Source organism: Pinus tabuliformis, chromosome 6 (assembly GCF_031772625.1).
Source record: "Pinus tabuliformis cultivar Carrire ecotype Pingquan chromosome 6, CPIR1, whole genome shotgun sequence".
In the NCBI taxonomy this organism is placed as follows: Eukaryota; Viridiplantae; Streptophyta; class Pinopsida; order Pinales; family Pinaceae; genus Pinus; species Pinus tabuliformis.
The window spans coordinates 1,851,712,594-1,851,732,037 of NC_142292.1; the positions used below are offsets into that span (position 1 = coordinate 1,851,712,594).

Consider the following 19,444-nt stretch of genomic DNA (forward strand, 5'->3'; position numbering starts at 1 on the left):
TCCCGTCTGGACATATGTTTTGCTGTTAACACATTGAGCCAATACATGGTTGAGCCTCATCATATACATTGGATTGCGCCAAGAATCTTTTGAGATATCTTCAAGGCACAATCACTCATGGGCTGAGATACATTGCCGGAAATGTGAGGCTGCATAGTTATTCTGATGCTGATTGGGCTGGCAGTGTGGTGGATTGCAAGAGCACTTCCTGGATGTTGCTTTTCTTTGGGTTCTGCTTTGATATCCCGGATGAGCAGGAAGCAAAATTCGGTTGCCTTGAGCATCGCCAAGGCCGAACACATAGCTGCTAGTATGGCCTCCTGTGAAGCTGTCTGGTTGAGGAAGCTCTTCAGTGAGCTGTTTGGACATGTGATGGATACCACCGTGATCCTCTGCGACAACCAGAGTGGGATCCGATTATCAGAGAATCCCGTGTTTCATGATCGCTCCAAGCATATCGATATTAGGTACTACCTTATCCAGGATATGGTACAACGAGGAGCAATAAAGCTCCATCATATTGGGACTGATGAGTAGGTCACCGATATTTTGACAAAGCCCCCGGGAAAGGTCAAATTCTTGGCTTTTCGAGAACGACTTGGAGTCGTGGAGAGACCCTCTTATGAGGGTCCTATATGAGATGGACATTGAGCTTTGGGAGCTCCAGGGGGCTTGGGGTACTTCTTGGAGCGGTGAGCAACCATAGGGTGAGTGGTTCAACCTTCCCCTAGTGGTTTGCTGTGTATAGGGTGAGTGGTTCATCCTTCCCCTGTGATACCCCTTGAAGACATGTAGGTAGGACGAGTGGTTCATCCTTCTCCTGCTGAGACATCCTACCCATGCAGTCTAGGACTCATGGGAAGTACCTCTCATTTGGCCAATGAGTAGGGAAATGAGGATAGGGACCATAGTACTACTGATGGACGCATCGTGTACTACCGTACTCCCTATGCTAGGATGACCGATATTGATCTGGGATCAATGGGAATTGACTTCGGGTCAGTAAGAGTGGTATGAGACACTCTCTTTTGATTGGAACTGACTTTGGGTCAGTAAGAGTGGTATGAGACACTCTCTTTTGATTGGAACTGACTTCGGGTCAGTAGAGAATGGTATGATACATTCTCAATCACTTCTTCTTCTTCATAGTTCAGCATAGCATCGCAGAGCAAAGCAGTGCATTGATGGCAGAGATAATACAGATTGGCAGATGCAGTTCTTCCTAGTTGAGAGGGAGTGTTAAAATTGGCAAATAGGGCCAAACTCCACGTGGTCATCTTATTTATGACAACTGATATTTTTCTTGGATTCCTCTCTTCGAGAGGTGTAGGATTGATCTAAAGATCATCTGATTCTGACATGTACAAATGAAGATATGAATTTATTTATATTATGGACAAATTGTCAAGGTCGGCCAGCAAACTCATGTAGGCTCAGAAGCCCAACAATCATGTCTATTCATCCTCAACGTTTGCTATAAATACATGATGCCTCATCCTCATTTGGACACACTCATATTCACTCATCTCTCTCTCTCCTCATCTGATTGGGTACACATTTCTAGGCAGCATATCTCTCCACACTTGCGAAGGAAAGAAGGGCAATTTTCTGTTTGTGTTGACCAGGTTTGACCAAATTTTTCAGAGACTGTTTTGGGCTGCGTTGACCATCTTTGACTGCGGTTTTGTGTGAGGAATTTCTGTTTGGGCAGGCCACATTTCTGGGCACAGAAATCGAGGCAATACACTGACTGTTTGACCAGCGTTGAGTGTGGTTAGGGCTGACCGCAGGTTGACTGTTTGACTGGGCAGAATTCAGCTGTTTTGAGGGCTGTTTCATCTTGCTGTTTGGAGGCCGAAGTTGACTGAAGTTGACTGAATTGTTAAGGTCAAATCTGCCCTGTTGACCAGCATTGATTTTTCTGGTTAGGGCTCTTTTACTGCTGTTACAGAATATTAGATTTGTAAATTGTACTATCTCTCTCTGCTGAACTATTGAAGACTATAAGAAGAATTGATCAAGGGTTTCCCCACATTGGGGTTTGTCCCTGGCTGGTGCCACATCTTGTGTCCTCTTGTCTTGGCTTGTCTTCTACTGTTTATGTTTATGTTCTATCTGCATTTTACTATCATGTTGATGTGATTGCTAATCTGGATATTGATATTGGGCTAATAAAGAAATTGAAGTAAAATTGCTCTAAAGCATAGAACATACCATTGTTTGCCCAAAATTAATAGGTAGGTCTAGTTTTGTATATAATACATTAGAGGCAATATCTAATGTCACCAGAGTGCAGGAATTGTTGGTATATTACATTCTTTAATTAAGTATTTTTAAGAAATGAATATTGGGCAGGAGTGCATGAATCTTGGTTAATATGTTGTCTTTTTTGGTCGAGTATTTGCGACATGGCTAAAAAATTTATGGATGGAGGTGATTTATGGAATATTGATCAAGAGTTTGTAAGATCGATATCCTGCCTTTTATGATGATTTATCTTTTCTCTGTAGTTCTTGAACTATTTATGGCTAATAGCTCAATATGTGGAGCTTATTGCACACAACTTTACAATCAGTACTTTGCATTTAATTATAAAATGTGTCTTATTTAGAGGTGAAGGGAAGCTGGAGAAACAGTTCCGTATGGCATGTGTTGGATGTGGACTATTTGTATGCTATCGATCTGAGGAAGATTTAGAAGCTGCTCCTTATATCTATGTTGCAGATGGTGCTCTTAGCTCAGTTGCAGCAGAAACAAATCCTCAGGTACAGGTCAATGATCATCCTAATAATAAGTTAACTTATATAATCATAGTTACTTGTGCATGTAAATAGATAATTATATTAAGAATTTCCTTCTCTGCTTTTTTCTGGCACATTGTGTAGCAATAGGGCACAACAAAAATAACTGAATATTTGTGGGTGTCTAAACTTTTATTTGTGGGTATCATGATCACAACCATTCGTTGGGAGTGTCAATACAACCTTTAAATACTTTGGAGTTATGCTTTAAAGCTTTTGGTTCTTGAGCGAAGAGGTGAATCACTATAGGGTTTGTTTGAAAGCTGAGTATTGTGAGAGGATTATTATCACAATTATTCCTTAAATGATCTATGCAACTTTTAAATACCATAGAGTGCATGCTAAAGGCTTTTGGTTTTCGAGGAAAGAGGTTAATCACTAATTACATTTGTTTGAAAGCTTAGTATTTTCATGTAAATTTCATTGAAGGAGACAGATTCACACTTTCGTGTAAATTTCAGTTTTAAGGGCACACATGCATGAGACAGTGCACAAGAATATTTTTGCCCTAAAGTCACTAGATTTATAGTACAAAATTTGTTTCATTTTTGGATTTATAGTACAACATTTATTTCATATTTAGAGAACAAGGATAAGCTTTGAACCAAAACTAGATCTCACTAGAATAGACGAATATTATCCCAAAATTATGCCTTATGTTAAACGTACTTATTTTGACACCCTACAGCCTAAATGACCATCAACAATTTCTTTGAACCTTTGAAACTTGTCCTAGGTTTAAGCTTGAAGGATGAACTACATATTTGAGTTTGATAAGCCCATAAACTTTGGTAAGGAGTCTTTATCAACTCTCAAATTGTGAGTTTTTTTTCCCTTTCAATCATTGACCCAGTTTAGCAGTGAAAATGTGGGATTTACTTGAACTCAACAGAGGGACATACTCTCAGTTTAGCAGTGAAATTTTGGGATTCTATTTGAATAAAACAGAGGACCATATTGGGGGAAATCACCATTGAAACTGTGTGCGTGCCTCTATATTTGAATTGCAGGTGTTATTGGTCATGAATGCAATCTAATCTTTGGAATAGAGAAATGATGGGTGTCTAATTTTTGGTTGGTGCACTTAGCTCATACCAATGTTAGTATGCATCATGCTAAAATATGCTTAAACTTTGTTTTGATGTTATAAATGTCTTTTGGTTTTCTTGAAACTTGAAAGAGAATCACCGATATTTGAGACACACACACAGTGTACATAGATATATATACATTCATACGTAAACATACAGTTGTGTGCCATTTAGCTAATAAATTAATTGCTCTGCTAGTTTAGATTTTTCCCATTGTTATTTCTCTTATTTAACATTGCTAACAATTTCTTTGTAAGTCGGAAGAAGGTTTCATGCTCTTTTCAACCATCATGCTTAAGTAGTCAAATTGGATGCTGCAGGATGCCCCAGTACCACCTTGTATTTCACAGTTAGAAGGTGGTCTTGTCCAAGTTGCAATAGAAGTTGAAGACCGTGCACAACGTTCAGCGATTACAAGTAAACACCTTGAGTTATTTATTGTGCAATTTATATTTCTGTTATTCTTAACAATTGTTGCTAGTTTTATATATACAGTACGTGCTACATATATTCAATTGCTATATTATGCCAGTTAAGATTTTTATCACAAGTTAAACTAGAACACAATTAATAGAACAATAAACAATTTTATTGATGAAAATAATGAGAACTCCAATCCTCATTTACAAAAATTCAGGCTTCAACCTGTTAAAATTGGCAACTAGGACCAAATTCCACCTTAGGACAACTCATATGATGGAGATGATTATTGCATTGAATTCCTCTTTTCGAGAGGCCCAATTTTGATATAAAGATCATCTCATTCTGACAAGCAGAAATGGATTTTTGAATTTATTCTGTCTTATGCACAAATTGTCAAGGTTGGCCTCAGTCAAATCTAGGCTCATGAAGCCGAATGGATGTGTCTCCTCACCCTCAACGAAGTGTATAAATAGGAGTGATCTGTCTCTCATTTGGACATCATCTCAACACATCACATCATCTCTCTCCTCTCTTGATTTGTTCATACAGCTAAAGGACAACCTCTCTCTTCTTCGCATGTGTGGCAGGAGGCCGAATTTCTGGACTGTTTTGGAGGCCGAAGATTTATTATTTCAGAGATTAGGGCAGTGTTGACCAGCGTTGACTTGGACTGTTTGACCATGCATTGACTTCGATCTAGAGGGCAGAATTCCGATTGAAGGCTGTATTGATTGGCATGGTTTTTGAGGTGATTGGGAAAGTTTGACTGGTTTGACTTCAGCGTTGACTTCAGCCTTTGACTGCAGAAATTACAGCAATGTTTGACTGGGTTGGCCGAACTGTTTTTGGGCTGACTTTGACCCTCTTGGAAGCCAAATTCTTCCACTGTTGACCGAGCTGCTTGGAGGACATTTTGGCGTTGCTTTGACCACCGTTGACTATCATGCATGGAAGATGACATTGGGTTTGACATTAGAAGAGAATGATGCCGTGGACTATGTCAAAGGAAGAATAGTAGAGCCTCCTTCAAATGCATCCGCTGCTGCACAAACCAAGTACAAGAAAGGTGAGGTTAAAGTTAAGAAGATTATTGTTGATTCTATTCATAAGCCTTTGGTTGCCCATATTTTTGATTTGGAAACATCTAAGGAGATGTATGAAAAACTGGATGGGATGTTCAAAGTAAACAATGCAAATCAAATTCTCTTTCTCAAGAACAAGCTGAAAGATATCAAGATGGATAGAGGAGAATCCATCCAATCCTACTTCATGAGGATTACCGAGATCAAGAATGATCTCCTATCTATTGGTGAAGTCACTGGTGACCGGGAGCTATCTCTTATTGCACTTGGGGGCCTTACAAGAGATTGGGATGTGTTCAACACTACCATTCTCAATAATGACAGGATTCCGAGATTTGATGAACTATTGGCCAGATGCACTCAAGAAGAAATAAGGATGATGGAAAGAGACAAGCTCTCAAATGGAAACAATCCTACTGCCTTCTCCGCTCATTCTAAGAGGAGGAACAATGCTGGTCCAAGGAATCAAGGACAAGGGTTTAAGTCGGGATTCAAAGAAGGAAGAAAAGGAAGATGCTTCAAATGTAATAGGTTTGGCCAGTTTGCTAGAGAGTGTCCTCACAAGAAGGATACTCCAAGAGATGATGGGTCCAACAATAATAGCAACTTCAAGGGTAATGGCAATCAAAGGAACAACAGGTTCAACAACAAAGGAAAGAAGAATGCTCCCGCTACTCGAAATGGAAATGGTCATCCTCCCAAGAAGTCAAGAAACTCTAGGTATGAAGAAGTTAATGTTGTAAAGCAAAAATAATTTTATCTTATTTCTGCCCTCACCACCGCCTCTCCTCCGGATACATTGGATCATTGGTTGATTGATAGTGGTGCCTCAAGGCACTTCACTGGGTACAAGGAGGCCCTCTCAAACTTGGTTGAAAAGAAGACAAATATGGAGATTATACTTGGGGATAATGCCACTTATCTCGTGAAAGGAATTGGGACTGTTACTCTTCACTTAAATCAAGGTCAAACTCTTCATTTACAAGAAGTGCTATATGTACCTGATCTGAAAAAAAAACTTGGTTTCTATTTCTGCGATGGAAGATAAAAATTTTAAGGTGACATTTATTGATGGGAAGGTTTGTGTTTTGAAAAGGAACCCAAGAGATGCATTCACTCTTGGATTCATGGTTGAAGGTCTCTATCAGGTTGGAGGAAGTCCGTTGGGAGAAATGACTTTTGATACTTCTCTTCAATCCGAATTATGGCACATAAGATTTGCTCATCTTCATTTCAAAGTCTTATTTGATGTAAGGAAGTGTTGGAAAAAGTAACTATGTTCAGTCTTCAATAATGTACTTTAGTCATTATGTAATGTACTTATCAAAAGAATAAAGAAAAGAATTTTTATTATTATTGTTGTGACTTATTAAAGCATGGGTTTCATTCTTGGGTCACCATGGTTTAGGTCAAAGTCCATATTGAGGACTTCTAGGATTTATTCTGAGTCTATAGAATTATTGTACATTTAAAGAGACCCTTCTTGGGCTTTTGAATCATATAAAAAGGTTAAGTATTGAGTCAAATATGAATTATGTAACTCGGCCTAAGAGAAGATCAAGTCTGCCTAAGGACCCCTTTGACCCCACGAGAATCCTATAAAAAGGACTTCAAATTCATTTGGAGCATCACTTCTCATTCTTTCTCTAATGGGCCGAAGTGTGAAAATTTGTTTGCTGGGCAGAAGTGCGAAGTAGGAAGTTCGGAAAGTCTGTTGTCAGGAAGCCAAAGTGAATGCGAGTTTGGGGAGTCTAAGGAGTCAAGGAAAATCGAAATTTTGGTGGTGGTCTCTCTTTGTTTCGTGCTCTGGATTGGGAGAACAAAGTCTTCCAAGTTGGATTGCTGCCGAAAGCTGCTAGTTGCTGCATAGTCAAAGTTGCTGGAAAGAGGTCAATCTTCTGTTGGCTGACTTGGTGTTGAGGGAAGGTATGGTCTTGGTCTAGGGTGAAGAGTCTCAAAGAATACTATTGAAAGGAAGAATTACTTTGACTGGGTTTTCCCCTCAAGGGGGGTTTTTCCTTGGGATGTGCCTACATCTTGTGTCCATTGTCTTATGTGATGCTGCTTTTGGTAATTACTTGATGAACTAAAGAAAGAAGATATATAGAGTCGTAATAATAAGAAACATCACAAGTAATTACAAGGTCAAGAAAATCTTTACTGCCTTTATCAGAGCTTTGGTGAAGAAAGAAGAAAAAGGCAAATCCATTCATAGGCACTATCTCAGGAAAGGAGTCTTTCATATTCAAGGAAGATGTCTAACTCTATCAAGGGTGAGAGCAAGTTTGAAAGAGCATCTAACTTCATATCCTGGAAGAAGAGGATTGACCTAATCCTCGAGAAGAACAAGGTGTTGGATTTGGTAAAAGGAAATGTAAAGAAACCTACAGAAGAAGCCAGTGATGTCGTCAAAGTGAAATTTAGGAATTTAGAATTGGTGGCTATGACTCTGATGGTAGAAGGGATAAAAGACAATATTGACCCATTCATAGCTAACCTTGATCATGCTCAAGAGATCGACGGGACTGAGGAAGAAAGTTGACATGTCTAAGATAGAGTGTTATCAATAGAAGGGTCACTACAAAAGTGATTATCCCGAGAATCCAAAGAATAAGAAGAGAAGAAGAGATCAAGCGAACTTTGCTGAAGAAAGTCAAGCCCGAAGAGCTCGACATTAGGGACTTACACCACTAAGTCCTTTGCTTATAGCTTTACATATATTGTCTTATATGTTTTAGAATTTGTAGGTTTCCCTCAAGCTTTGCAGGGAGCTCCCAACTACTCTCAAAGATAAGTATTTCATGTCTTTTCAGTTTTGGGTTCATGTACTCATTCAATTTTGATTATATTGAATAATAATCACCTTTCTCTCTCTATTGTCTTGATTAGGGAAAACATCTGCAAGAAGAAGGATCTCTCAAGACAAGGTTAGTCAAGAAACAAATGTATGCTTTGAATTCATTGATTGAAAGGATTATTCATTTGATGATCTATTACTAACCTTGTTATGACTAGCAGTATTGAATCCTAGTGATTCTTGTTTGGGTGATTCATCTCTTGATAAATCTACCCACCCCACTCTTATATGATTTGGTAAAACCCTAGACAGGTTCTAGAAAACCCTAACCGAAGGGTATGCTGTTGTGAATGTCTGAAACCCTAAACTAATTAGGGATATTGTGAAATGCTAGTTGAAGTCTTTATTGATGATTTCATATTTGGGATTTTGGTATGATCGGGAAATCCTAACTTGTTAGGATGGAATGATAAGATCTAAAATCCCGGAACCTTTGAAGTTTTGGTAATATAGGGTTTGCTATGTTTCCACATTGGAACCCTAGCTCATTGGGGTTTGGTGGAATGTGTGTTCTACATTGGAACCCTAGCTCATTAGGGTTTGGTGGAATGTGTGAGCAAGACCCTTATATTGTCTTAGAATTGATTTACTTGGTATGTGTGTGTTGTCTGATCAAACCCTAGTATAATCAATATGTTTGTGTGTCTAACTCTTATTGATATTTGTGAAGTTGGGTTTGACTATCTCATGATATGAAATGTATTTGAATGGTGATGAAATCTAGGCATATAGAGATATGTCCTTTTGGTTGAATCCCTAGCTTGGTCTAGGTCAGATGTATTAATGTTATTGGACATATGATATGCTTATGTATGGTTATGAATTCCTAGATATGTGTGTTGACCTAGTCATTGATGGTCATGAGTCTTAGGATTTAATGAAGTCCTTGTCTGAGATTCTAGGATGTTGATGTTTGGAAATCTAGGGTGTTATAGCTAAACCCTAGTGAAGTTAAAAGTTGTTTAGTATGTGTGATATAACAATCTGAAATCTATTAGATGATTGTTGAAAAATGAAAATCTAGGGTTTGGCAGTTAAACCCTAGTAGTGACATTGTCTAGTGTGAAATATAACAATCTGAGATTTATGCATGTAATGATTGTTGAGATTGGAAATCTAAGGTTTTGGAATTAAATCTTAGTCAAAGTAAAATCTTTGGAATATGATGATTTGAGATTTGTATAAGATTGTTGAATTTGTGAAAATGGAATTCTAGGGTTTTGGAGTTGAACCTTAGTCGAAGTAGAAATCTCTGATGAATGTTGACTATATGATAATTTGAGATTTGTGAAGAAATTGTTGAAATTTGAATTTTTGGTTGAGTATGATGATTGCTCAGAAATCTAGGGTTTGCAACTAACCTTAGTAGTAGTTGGTCATGTTAGTGACTGATTGATGGTTGATTGAAAATCTAGGGGTTTGGAACTAACCCTAGTGGAAGCTAGTCAGGTTAATGACTAAGCTGTGATTGACTTTGATTGATTTTTTTGTATGAAATCTAGGATTTGTATGAATCCCTAGTGAGAAGTCTAACACATGTATTTTGGAAGGTTGTTAGATGATTTGTAGATCCATATTTGTGTGAATGGTTTCTAGGGTTTTCTATATGTTGTAGTAAGGTATGTCATACCTTTGGAAGACATATTGAAACCCTAGATGGAATGAGTGTTGTTATGAAGTAGTCTAGGGTGTATGACAAAGTCCCTAGCAAGATGTTGAAGAGTATATGTCTCTTGTTTATAATTAAGTCTAGGTATCTGATATGAATAAAGTTGAAATGCTTCCGTGTTTTTGATATGGCTAACATCATGCTTCTATAGTTTTGGTTGTACTTGCTATCTAAGTTGTGCAGGTACACAATCTTCAACTTGGTGAAGATGCTCGATGTGACAAGAAAGTTGTGCAGGTACACAATCTTCAACTTGGTGAAGATGCTCGATGTGACAACAAGCTGTGCTGGTACACAATCTTCAACTTGGTGAAGATGCTCGCATGATGAGGTTGATGATAACTTTGATGAAATGGTTGGAATCCACGAAAAGATTCTTCTATGTCGAAAAAGAAGAAGCTGATCTCCCGGAGGAAGCATGAATAGAAGAGATCTCCCTAAGATTAAGAGGGAGTCCAGATAAAGAGGTGCTTCCTGGTTGAGAGGGAGTGTCAGATATGGTTCTCTGCTTCATGTGTCATGCACTAGACCAGGACTAACAGCCGTAAGTCTGAGTGAAGGCCATGAACAGGAAAAGGAAATTGGAGAATGCATTTTGAAGTGCTGCTGAAAGAAGGAAAGCAGGATCTGACTGAAGAATATGTTGCTGCATATGAAGTAGGAAGAAAAATGTATGATTGAGGAATCTTCTGTCAAAGATTCGGTTGATAGTCCTACTATGGAAAGTTGAGAAGCAACATCTATTGCTTGGAAGACCCCGAAGGTTTGTATTTGGTTATGTACATGCAAAAGTATATTATTGATTGGGGTTGTGTTTGTACAGGTGAATCTCTCGAAGGAAAGCATGTTGATTACCAATCAGTTTGATTGGGAGAGATTGGTCATTCTTGATCTGCTGGATCAAGGGGTGTTGAGGCTTTGTGAGTGAAGCATTGCCTCAGAGGACATTTGGCCAACACATTGTGTTGATGTCTAGAAGTTGGAAAGGTGGTGTTGATCATTGAGCTCTGTTTTGGATACACACCTGGATTTTTGGGTTGATGGTTAGCAAGTAAGATTGATGGTACCTAGAGGGGTTGAAAGCTTGAGTCCATCTTAGTCCCACTTGGATAGATTTCCCTGGCAGGAATCTAGTCCATGGCATTGCGGTGCCTAAACTATTGAGTGATTGGTTGGATAGATTGCCTTGGTCAGGAATCTAGTCCATGGCATTGCGGTGCCTAAATCGATTGACTGGTTGGATAGATTGCCCTGGTCAAGAATCTAGTCCATAACATTGCGGTGCCTAAAGTTCTTCATGGTTCATATATTTTGAGATATTCCATTGTATATGTACATTATGAATACCTCCCTAGTTAAGAGGGAGTGTTGGACAAAGTAACTATGTTCGGTCTTCAATAATGTACTTGAGTCATTATGTAATGTACTTATCAAAAGAATAAAGAAAATAATTTTATTATTATTGTTGTGACTTATTAAAGCATGGGTTTCATGCTTGGGTCACCATGTTTTAGGTCAAAGTCCCCATTGAGGACTTCTAGGATTTATTCTGAGTCTATAGAATTATTGTACATTTAAAGAGACCCTTCTTGGGCTTTTGAATCATGTAAAAAGGTTAAGTATTGAGTCAAATATGAATTATGTAACCTCCACACCATGTCGGCCTAAGAGAAGATCAAGTCGGCCTAAGGACCCATTCGACCCCACAAGAAGCCTATAAAAGGAAGGACTTCGAATTCATTTGGAGCATCACTTCTCATTCTCTCTCTACTGGGCAGAAGTGCGAAGTAGGAAGCTGGGAAAGTCTGTTGCTGGGAAGCCGAAGTGAATGCGAGTTTGGGGGAGTCTAAGGAGTCAAGGAAAATCAAAATTTTGGTGGTGGTCTCTCTCTGTTTCGTGCTCTGGATTGGGAGAATGAAGTCTTCCAAGTTGGATTGCTGTCGGAAGCTGTTAGCTGCTGCATGTTGCTGCATAGTCGAAGTTGCTGGAAAGAGGTCAATCTTCTGGAGGTTGACTTGGTGTGGAGGGAAGGTCTGGTCTTGGTCTAGGGTGAAGAGTCTCAAAGAATACTATTGAAAGGAAGAATTACTTTGACTGGGTTTTCCCCTCGAGGGGGGTTTTGCCTTGGCATGTGCCTACATCTTGTGTCCATTGTTTTATGTGCTGCTGCTCATGGTAATTACTTGATGAACTAAAGAAAGAAGATATGAAGAATCTTAATGATAAGAAACATCACAAGTAATTATCAAGGTCAAGAAAATATTTACTGCCTTTCTGATTTTCCAACAAAAAGATGGGTACAGGTATGCCCGAATTTAACTTAAATCATGAAGGTGTTTGTCAGGGATGTGAAGCTGAAAAACATACAAGGGGATTATTCCCCTCTAGTGAAACTCAAACCTCTGATATTCTTCAATTGGTCCATTATGATCTATCAAGTATGTTGCTTGTGACATCTTTGGGTGAATATTTGTACTATTTTATTTTTGTGGATGACTTCTCTCGCAACACATGGATCTATTTCTTAAAGAAGGATGAAGTATTCAAATGGTTCCGTTCTTTCAAAGCCTTGGTCGAGAATCAAATAGGGAAGAAGATCAAAATATTGAGGACCGATAATGGGACCGAATATGAGTCAAATGAATTTAAAGACTATTGTAGAGAAGCTGGCATTAAGAGGGAGACCACTACTGCATATACTCCTGAAAAAAATGGTGTTGCCGAAAGGAAGAATCCATTATGGGAATTTTGAGGTCTAAAATGGGCCTCCTAAGAAAAATGTACAACCAAATAAACTTTATAAGAACCAATAGGATTCAAGATGATGACGTCAACCATTTTTGGAGTAAAAAAGTAAAAATATAAAAGATAATAAAATAATAAAACTAGTTTTTAACTCGTATTTTCAACTTATCTCCCTAAAGTTTTACTCAAATTTTGAGCAAGAATACTCGTTGGATGCAAAATTTAATTCCTCATCCAAAGAGTACCCATGTTGCATACTTTCGATGGACCCTGCTACACGAAAAATGAGAAATACATGAAAAAGCGTGATTGCAATCACGTTTTTCATGTATTTCTCATTTTTCTTATGCTAGGGTTCATCGAAAGTATGCAATATGGGTACTCCTTATATGAGGAATCAAATTATGCATCCAATGAGTGTTTACACTCAAAATTTGAGTAAACCCATAGGGAGATAAGTTGAAAATACGAGTTGAAAAAATAATTTTCTTTTTTCCCTTTAAAATTTGATGATGTCATCTAATCTTATTTTATTATTTCCACAATTATTTTATAATTTCTTTAGGAGGCCCATTCTAGACCTCAAAAATCCCCTAATGCATACTATTATAGAAGCCACCCGTGTTATGCTACATGATCAAGGTCTTTCGAAGTTCTTATGGGGAGAAGCTGCCAACACCACTGTGTATGTCCAAAACAGATTCCCACATCAAGCTTTGGACTTCAGGACACCCTATGAAGTATTCACTGGTAAGAAACCTGATGTTTCTCATTTTAGAATTTTTGGTACAATGGGGAGCAATAAGGCTCCAACACATTAGAATAGATGAGCAGGTTGCAGAGATTCTCACGAAGCCTTTGGGGAAGGTCAAATTCTTAACCTTTCAAGAGAGACTTGTAGTCGTGGAACGACCCTCTTATGAGTTGGACACAGAGCTCTGGGAGCTCCTGGGGGCTTGGGGTACTTCTTGGAGCTATGAGCGACCAAAGGGTGAGTGGTTCACCTTCCCCTGTGATACCCCATTATGATTGACATGTGTGTAGGGTGAGTGGTTCACCTTCCCCTACCCGGACACATGCATGTAGAGTGAGTGGTTCACCTTCCCCTACGGTTGACATATGCATAGGATGAGTGGTTCACCTTCTCCTATGCAATATGAGCAGGATGAGTGGTTCACCTTTTCCAGCTGATGCCCCGTTACACATCCTACCCATAGAATCTGAGACTCATGGGAAGTACTTCTCATCTGGCCAATGAGTTGGGAAAAGATGGTTAGGGACCATAGCACTACCGATGGACGCATCGTGTACTTCCACACTCCCTATGACTAGGATGCATGGTGTTCAACAACTTGATCTGGGATCAAGGACTGACTTTAGTTAGTGGAGAGTGGTATGATCTTATGACTAACTTTCGATCACTTCTTCTTCATTATTACTTCATGGTTTAGCAGAGCAGAGTAGGGTAGTGATGACATGGATGGTACAAGATGACAGGATGCTCCAGCTATTAGAGATATCAAACTTCTTGTGAGAGAGGATGCTCCAAATGACTTCGACTTGCCTGTATTTATAGGCTCCATGTGAGGTCAAATAGGGTCCTTAGGCTGACTTGATCTCTTCTAGGCCGAGTTGATGTAGAGGATACATAAATTATATTTGACTCAATACTTAACCTTTTTACATGATTCAAAAGCCCAAGAAGGGTTTCTTTAAAAGTACAATGACTCTATTGACTCTCAATAAATTCTAGAAGTCCTCAATGGGGACCTTGACCTAAAACATAGTGACCCAAGCATGAAACCCATGCTTTAAAAAGTCACAATAATAGTAATAAAAATTCTTTTCTTTATTTTTTTGACAAGTACATTACATGATGACTCAAATACATTAAATGAAGATCGAACCTAGTTACATTTTCCAACACGACCCAAGGTGTGGGCAAGGGAAAGGGGAAAGCTAATCCTATGTGGACGCAGTGGAGGAATGTGGACCTAGGTGGGAGAAATGATGAATGGGGTTATAATGAGTGGAAGGGGAGTAATATATATGGATGAGGGAGCAGGGCCATGCAACCAAAATTGGGGTTTCCCTTGTAATACCATCCCTAAAGCCCAAGGGTCAGTAAAAGAGATCCCACGGAACTAAGGTCCAAGGTTAGCATCCAAAAGAAGTCTAGGGGACAAGAGCACAGACCTAACCCACTCTTTCCGCCGAATCCCCCCATTAGTCTATGCCCAAAAGTTTCCATGATAAGCAAACTATAATACTCAACTACCAAATGACAAGGCATACCTTTAGGTTCGAGAGGCCCACCTTCAAACATAAGATCATGATAGATGGGTGAGGGACCACATGGCTGGCTTAGGTGGTGGAGAAATGGCACAACGAGCTAGTTGGTGGCTGCAAGGGGCTGTTGGCTGCCGGTTGAGGACCATCTTGGAGAAAGGAGGGGTAACGTGTCCTATATCATATATAAATTTAACTTGTATTTGCATGAAAATTGATATTTAATGTGATATATGATGCATTTCCAAAAACAAAAAATAGAGTGGAGGGGCAGAGAGAATATAGGAGTTCTTTGCCACATTTAGTAGTAAACCAATGAGGCACAAGCAAATTTGCCAAGGAAAAAAATGTCTAGATAGTAGAAAATCTTATGGTTTTGGTTTGTCATTGAATCTTGAAGAATTGATCAAATTTGTAAGTCAGATTTTTTAGAAATGTCTTGTAGAGTCTCTTTGGTTAAGTTGCTGAGTTATGAGGGGCATATCTATGCCATTAAAGTCACCCAAGACTTGCACCTGGCATCATCCACAACCACTCAGGGGGTTTGAACCCGTGTCTCTGTATTAAAACTAGCCTGATCACGTTGGTGCTTGCTGCCAGATCCTACTCCCATGGGTGTTAGAAATAATATTTATTTATTTTAGATAGTCTTGATTTTCTTGTTCTTGTTGATGATCTTGTAGTACATATGCATCTATTTTTCGTTGTTGCCAGAGATATTTTAATTTTCAGATGAGTAATTTGCCACACCTTTGAACTTCAATATCAAGTCGAAATTTATATCCCATTATTGCAATGAATTATGTACTACTAAAATTTGAGCACGTTATGTTTCTGGACTTGACCCTATCTGAGGGGCAACCACTAGAGGAGTTTTGAGGTAGAAAATGATCCTCAAGATGAAAAATGTACTGTCAAAATCAATTTTAAAAGAACCAGTAGGATGATGATGTCAACCATATGGGTAAATATTTTTGGAGGGAAAAAAACAACTTTTTTAATCGTATTTTTGACTTATCTACTCACAGATTTACTTAAATTTCAAGTTCCTACACTTGAAATTTGAGTAAACCTATAAGTAAATAAATCGAAGCTATGATTAAAAAATTTAGTTTTCTTTCTTTGAAAATTCGTCTCTTATTTTATTATTTTCCTCATAAGGCCCATTTTAGACCTCAAATATTCTCTAATGCTGTTTCAGTGATACATGTAGTATTATGCAATATTTATTATAGGATATAGAACATGATACTCTGTGAAAGGTTGTTTATATTGTTAACAATGGATTTCAACAGGAGTCAATGCAGATGATGTTCGAGTAACAGTGGCAGCTCCTGCAGCTCGTGGGGAAGCAAACAATGAGCTGCTAGAATATATGGGCAAAGTATGCATTTTTTTAAGTCTCTTTATTTGGTAGCTTTGCTAATGCTATGTTCTAAGAGGTAACTGATGTCAACAATTGTGGATTCCTAAATCCTTGACTCAATGTTTTTGTGACTTCCTCGTACAGGTTTTGGGTTTAAGATTAACACAGATGACCTTACAGAGGGGATGGAATAATAAGTCAAAGCTACTGGTGGTGAGTTTCATTCTGACAGTTTTTATGGATTTATCTCTTACATCCTGTGGTTTGATGTTGTTCGTGTCACATTTTGATAATTTTCTTTAGTTTCTTATGCTGTCTCTGTTTTACATGCCAAAAGCTCTGTATATATGCATTCTGGATTCAGCTCTAACAAAAGACCTTCTCTTTCCTATCATGTGATATGGTGGGATCATGTTATTTCTCAATCAGGTGGAAGACTTGTCTGCTCGGGATGTCTACGAAAAGCTTTTACTCGCAGTGCAGCCATAAGTTATTTGTTTTTCATTTTGATTTTACATACACATCTGGCTTTTTGTTGTGTTTTGCATATGGCATCTTATTTGTTTGAAAATAATTTTTTCCTTGATCAGTGTAGCATATATATGGACATGATATTAATCTTGATGTGCTCTATTTGTTTGTTTAGTTTAGTTTTTTATTGCTGTTCTATTTGCAAAAAATGCTTGCTCAGTTAACTCCAGTTCTACATGAATAATGTATGCCAGGAATTACTTGTTACTGGCTTTGCATGTGTAACTTCTATTGTGCCTATAAGTATTGTTTACCCTGATTCGATTACGAAATAATTGTTCACGGATTCACATGTAATTTAACTGCTAGGTACATGGTGGGGCTATGCTTTCAAAGTTTCATGAGTCATTATTGTAATAACAATTGCGACAATTTGTGGTGATTATAAGCTTTTCTAAATTCTATAGTTTGGATGGTTATATTCATGTACATATAACTGTCTATAGCTTTAGGAGTACTTGGCTGTGGTCAGTATTTTTGCCAAATTTTGCTGAGTTCATGTTTCCTGTTTTTATTTTTTATTTTTTTGAAACTGCAAGTTTCCTTATATTTTGATAAAGCCGACTCATTAGAGTTTTGTGCCTAGTTTTGCTGATCTGCAAGCTGATTATTAACTTTGGGTTTGCTGTGTCGTTGCACTCTGATATTTTAATAAGCCCAGTTATTGGACTTTTGTGCCGAGTTGTGCTGATCCGCTGAGCTGACTATCGACTGTAGGTTTACCGAGTCGTTTCTGAGTTTGAGTCATGTGACTTTGGATTTTTGCTAACTTCTGTTTGCTAATGCTGTCTCCTTGAGGCTTAATCCATAAATCACACAATTGCTGGACCATTGAAATTGAGGCTAACTTTAAAGTGGCATTATTTGATGGTGCCAGGTTGGAATGGTGAGATCCAGAGAAGTGTGTGTCTTTATGAGGTCTTAGGTGTGACACCACAGTCTACCACATTTATGAAAAATGGCATTTTATGATATCCTTGTTTGGACTTCCACTTTCAAGGAGTGCAAGTGTTTTTGGTGCAAGTCGAGGAGTCTGAACACTTTCTTTTATGGTGGATGTCGGGCAATAAAAAAATTCTTCTTTTGGTGGAATGCCCTATATACTCTGCAACGGATAACTGCAAAATATTTCACTAAGCATGTACAGATTGTAATCTCAAAGATATGTGCTAGGGATTAACCTTATTTATTGGTAAGGGCCAAAATGTTCAATGCTATTGTTTCTTTCTTGTGCTGAGGTGTAAGAGTCACTTGTTAGATTGGAGAAGTACGGGAGTGAAGGTCATGCAACTTGCTTGTATTTCAAAGAATGCATGTTTTATATGAAAATTCAAGATATTTAAAATGATCGCTTGATCATATTTTCAAATAAATGTGCTCCAAGTAAGGAAGACCTAGTTTGGTGGTGTAGAATTAGTATTTATTTATTGCTTAACACCACATTAGAGATGGGTGGGCAAGTCCATAAGGTTTGAAACCTTTATCTCCTTACACTAAGCAACCCGTATTTATGGTTTAACCATAGGTCGTGGAATAAGGATTCCTTAGGTTGGTAGTTTGTTAGGATTGAATCAAATGCTATGATTGTTATCGTGATGAAGATTCCAATTGGGAAGATTGTTTTGTAGATCTTGAGTTGGGGAGTCTTTGGGATAAAATATTCAATGCTTGTCAATAACACAATCTCACTGTAGCTTGGGAGGTCTCCCCAACCATATATGAACTTTGATCATTATGGCCCATCTGCTCACAATTTCATTAATTTTCATTTGTCTTGTCTAGGCATGTGCGTATCATTCCGGATGATAAGTGTTTAGAAAAATGGTACCAAGGAAGTGTTTCCTAGGGCATTGGCCCTTTTTCCTAGGAAAATAGTTTAATGACCTTTTTGTCAAGAGACATTATGAGTTATCTTAATGTCATGAAGTAAAGCCACTCTATGAGGTGGTACATGTATTAGGTGCTTTTAAATAAACCCAGTTTATGTTTTAAATGTGACTTTAGGGAGTGTTACCACTCAAGCTAGTAGGGGTCCTAAAAAGGGATCTTTGAAGGGCTACTACCAGATTAAGGGAAACAATCGAGCAATAGCCCACTGTCACCTCGACTATGGCTCCCTACTCTTTATGGATTTTCACCGATGGGAGGAGACCCGATATAATAAGGATCACGAAATAAATAGACCAATGGTAGGGTGAGGGGTGATCCTAAGGGGCCTATTCACAAGAGAGGCTCAAATGAATAGCTTGCTTGCTTTGGAAGGCAAGGTTAAAGGTTCTCAAGGAAGGGCTCAAGGAGAATTTCAAGGTTTGAGTTTAGGGTATGTATCTTATGACGGAGGCCCTCAAACCCTAAAATTCTTGTGAAGGCTTGGATTCCAAGTGATCCTTGAAGAATTGTCTTCAATGAAGTATGGGACCACATAGGACAAATGGACCCGGGGTTAGGTCAAGGGAGGGGGTGGGGGGCGGGTAGTTTGGCAACCAATGATATGCTTGACCTAATCCAGAGAGAGAAAGGGACCAAAGAATGAATTTTCAACACAAGGCAAAGTGAGGATCCCAATGAGGTCTTTAGGCCTAAGGAAACC

At 38.5% G+C, this 19,444-nt stretch overlaps 1 protein-coding gene across 1 annotated transcript in view; it reads left to right on the plus strand.

The window, feature by feature from the left end:
• The window catches only part of LOC149266413 (UPF0235 protein At5g63440), a 94,243-nt gene extending 77,164 nt beyond the window's left edge, over positions 1–17,079 (plus strand). Inside the window, exons 3-7 of the mRNA XM_089430529.1 lie at positions 2,612–2,765; positions 4,213–4,309; positions 16,253–16,341; positions 16,468–16,536; positions 16,753–17,079. Of these exons, the coding sequence (XP_089286655.1) occupies positions 2,612–2,765; positions 4,213–4,309; positions 16,253–16,341; positions 16,468–16,536; positions 16,753–16,812 (469 nt within the window). The 3' untranslated portion in view covers positions 16,813–17,079. The remainder of the gene's footprint in view (positions 1–2,611; positions 2,766–4,212; positions 4,310–16,252; positions 16,342–16,467; positions 16,537–16,752) is intronic.
• Positions 17,080–19,444: the final 2,365 nt, after the last annotated feature.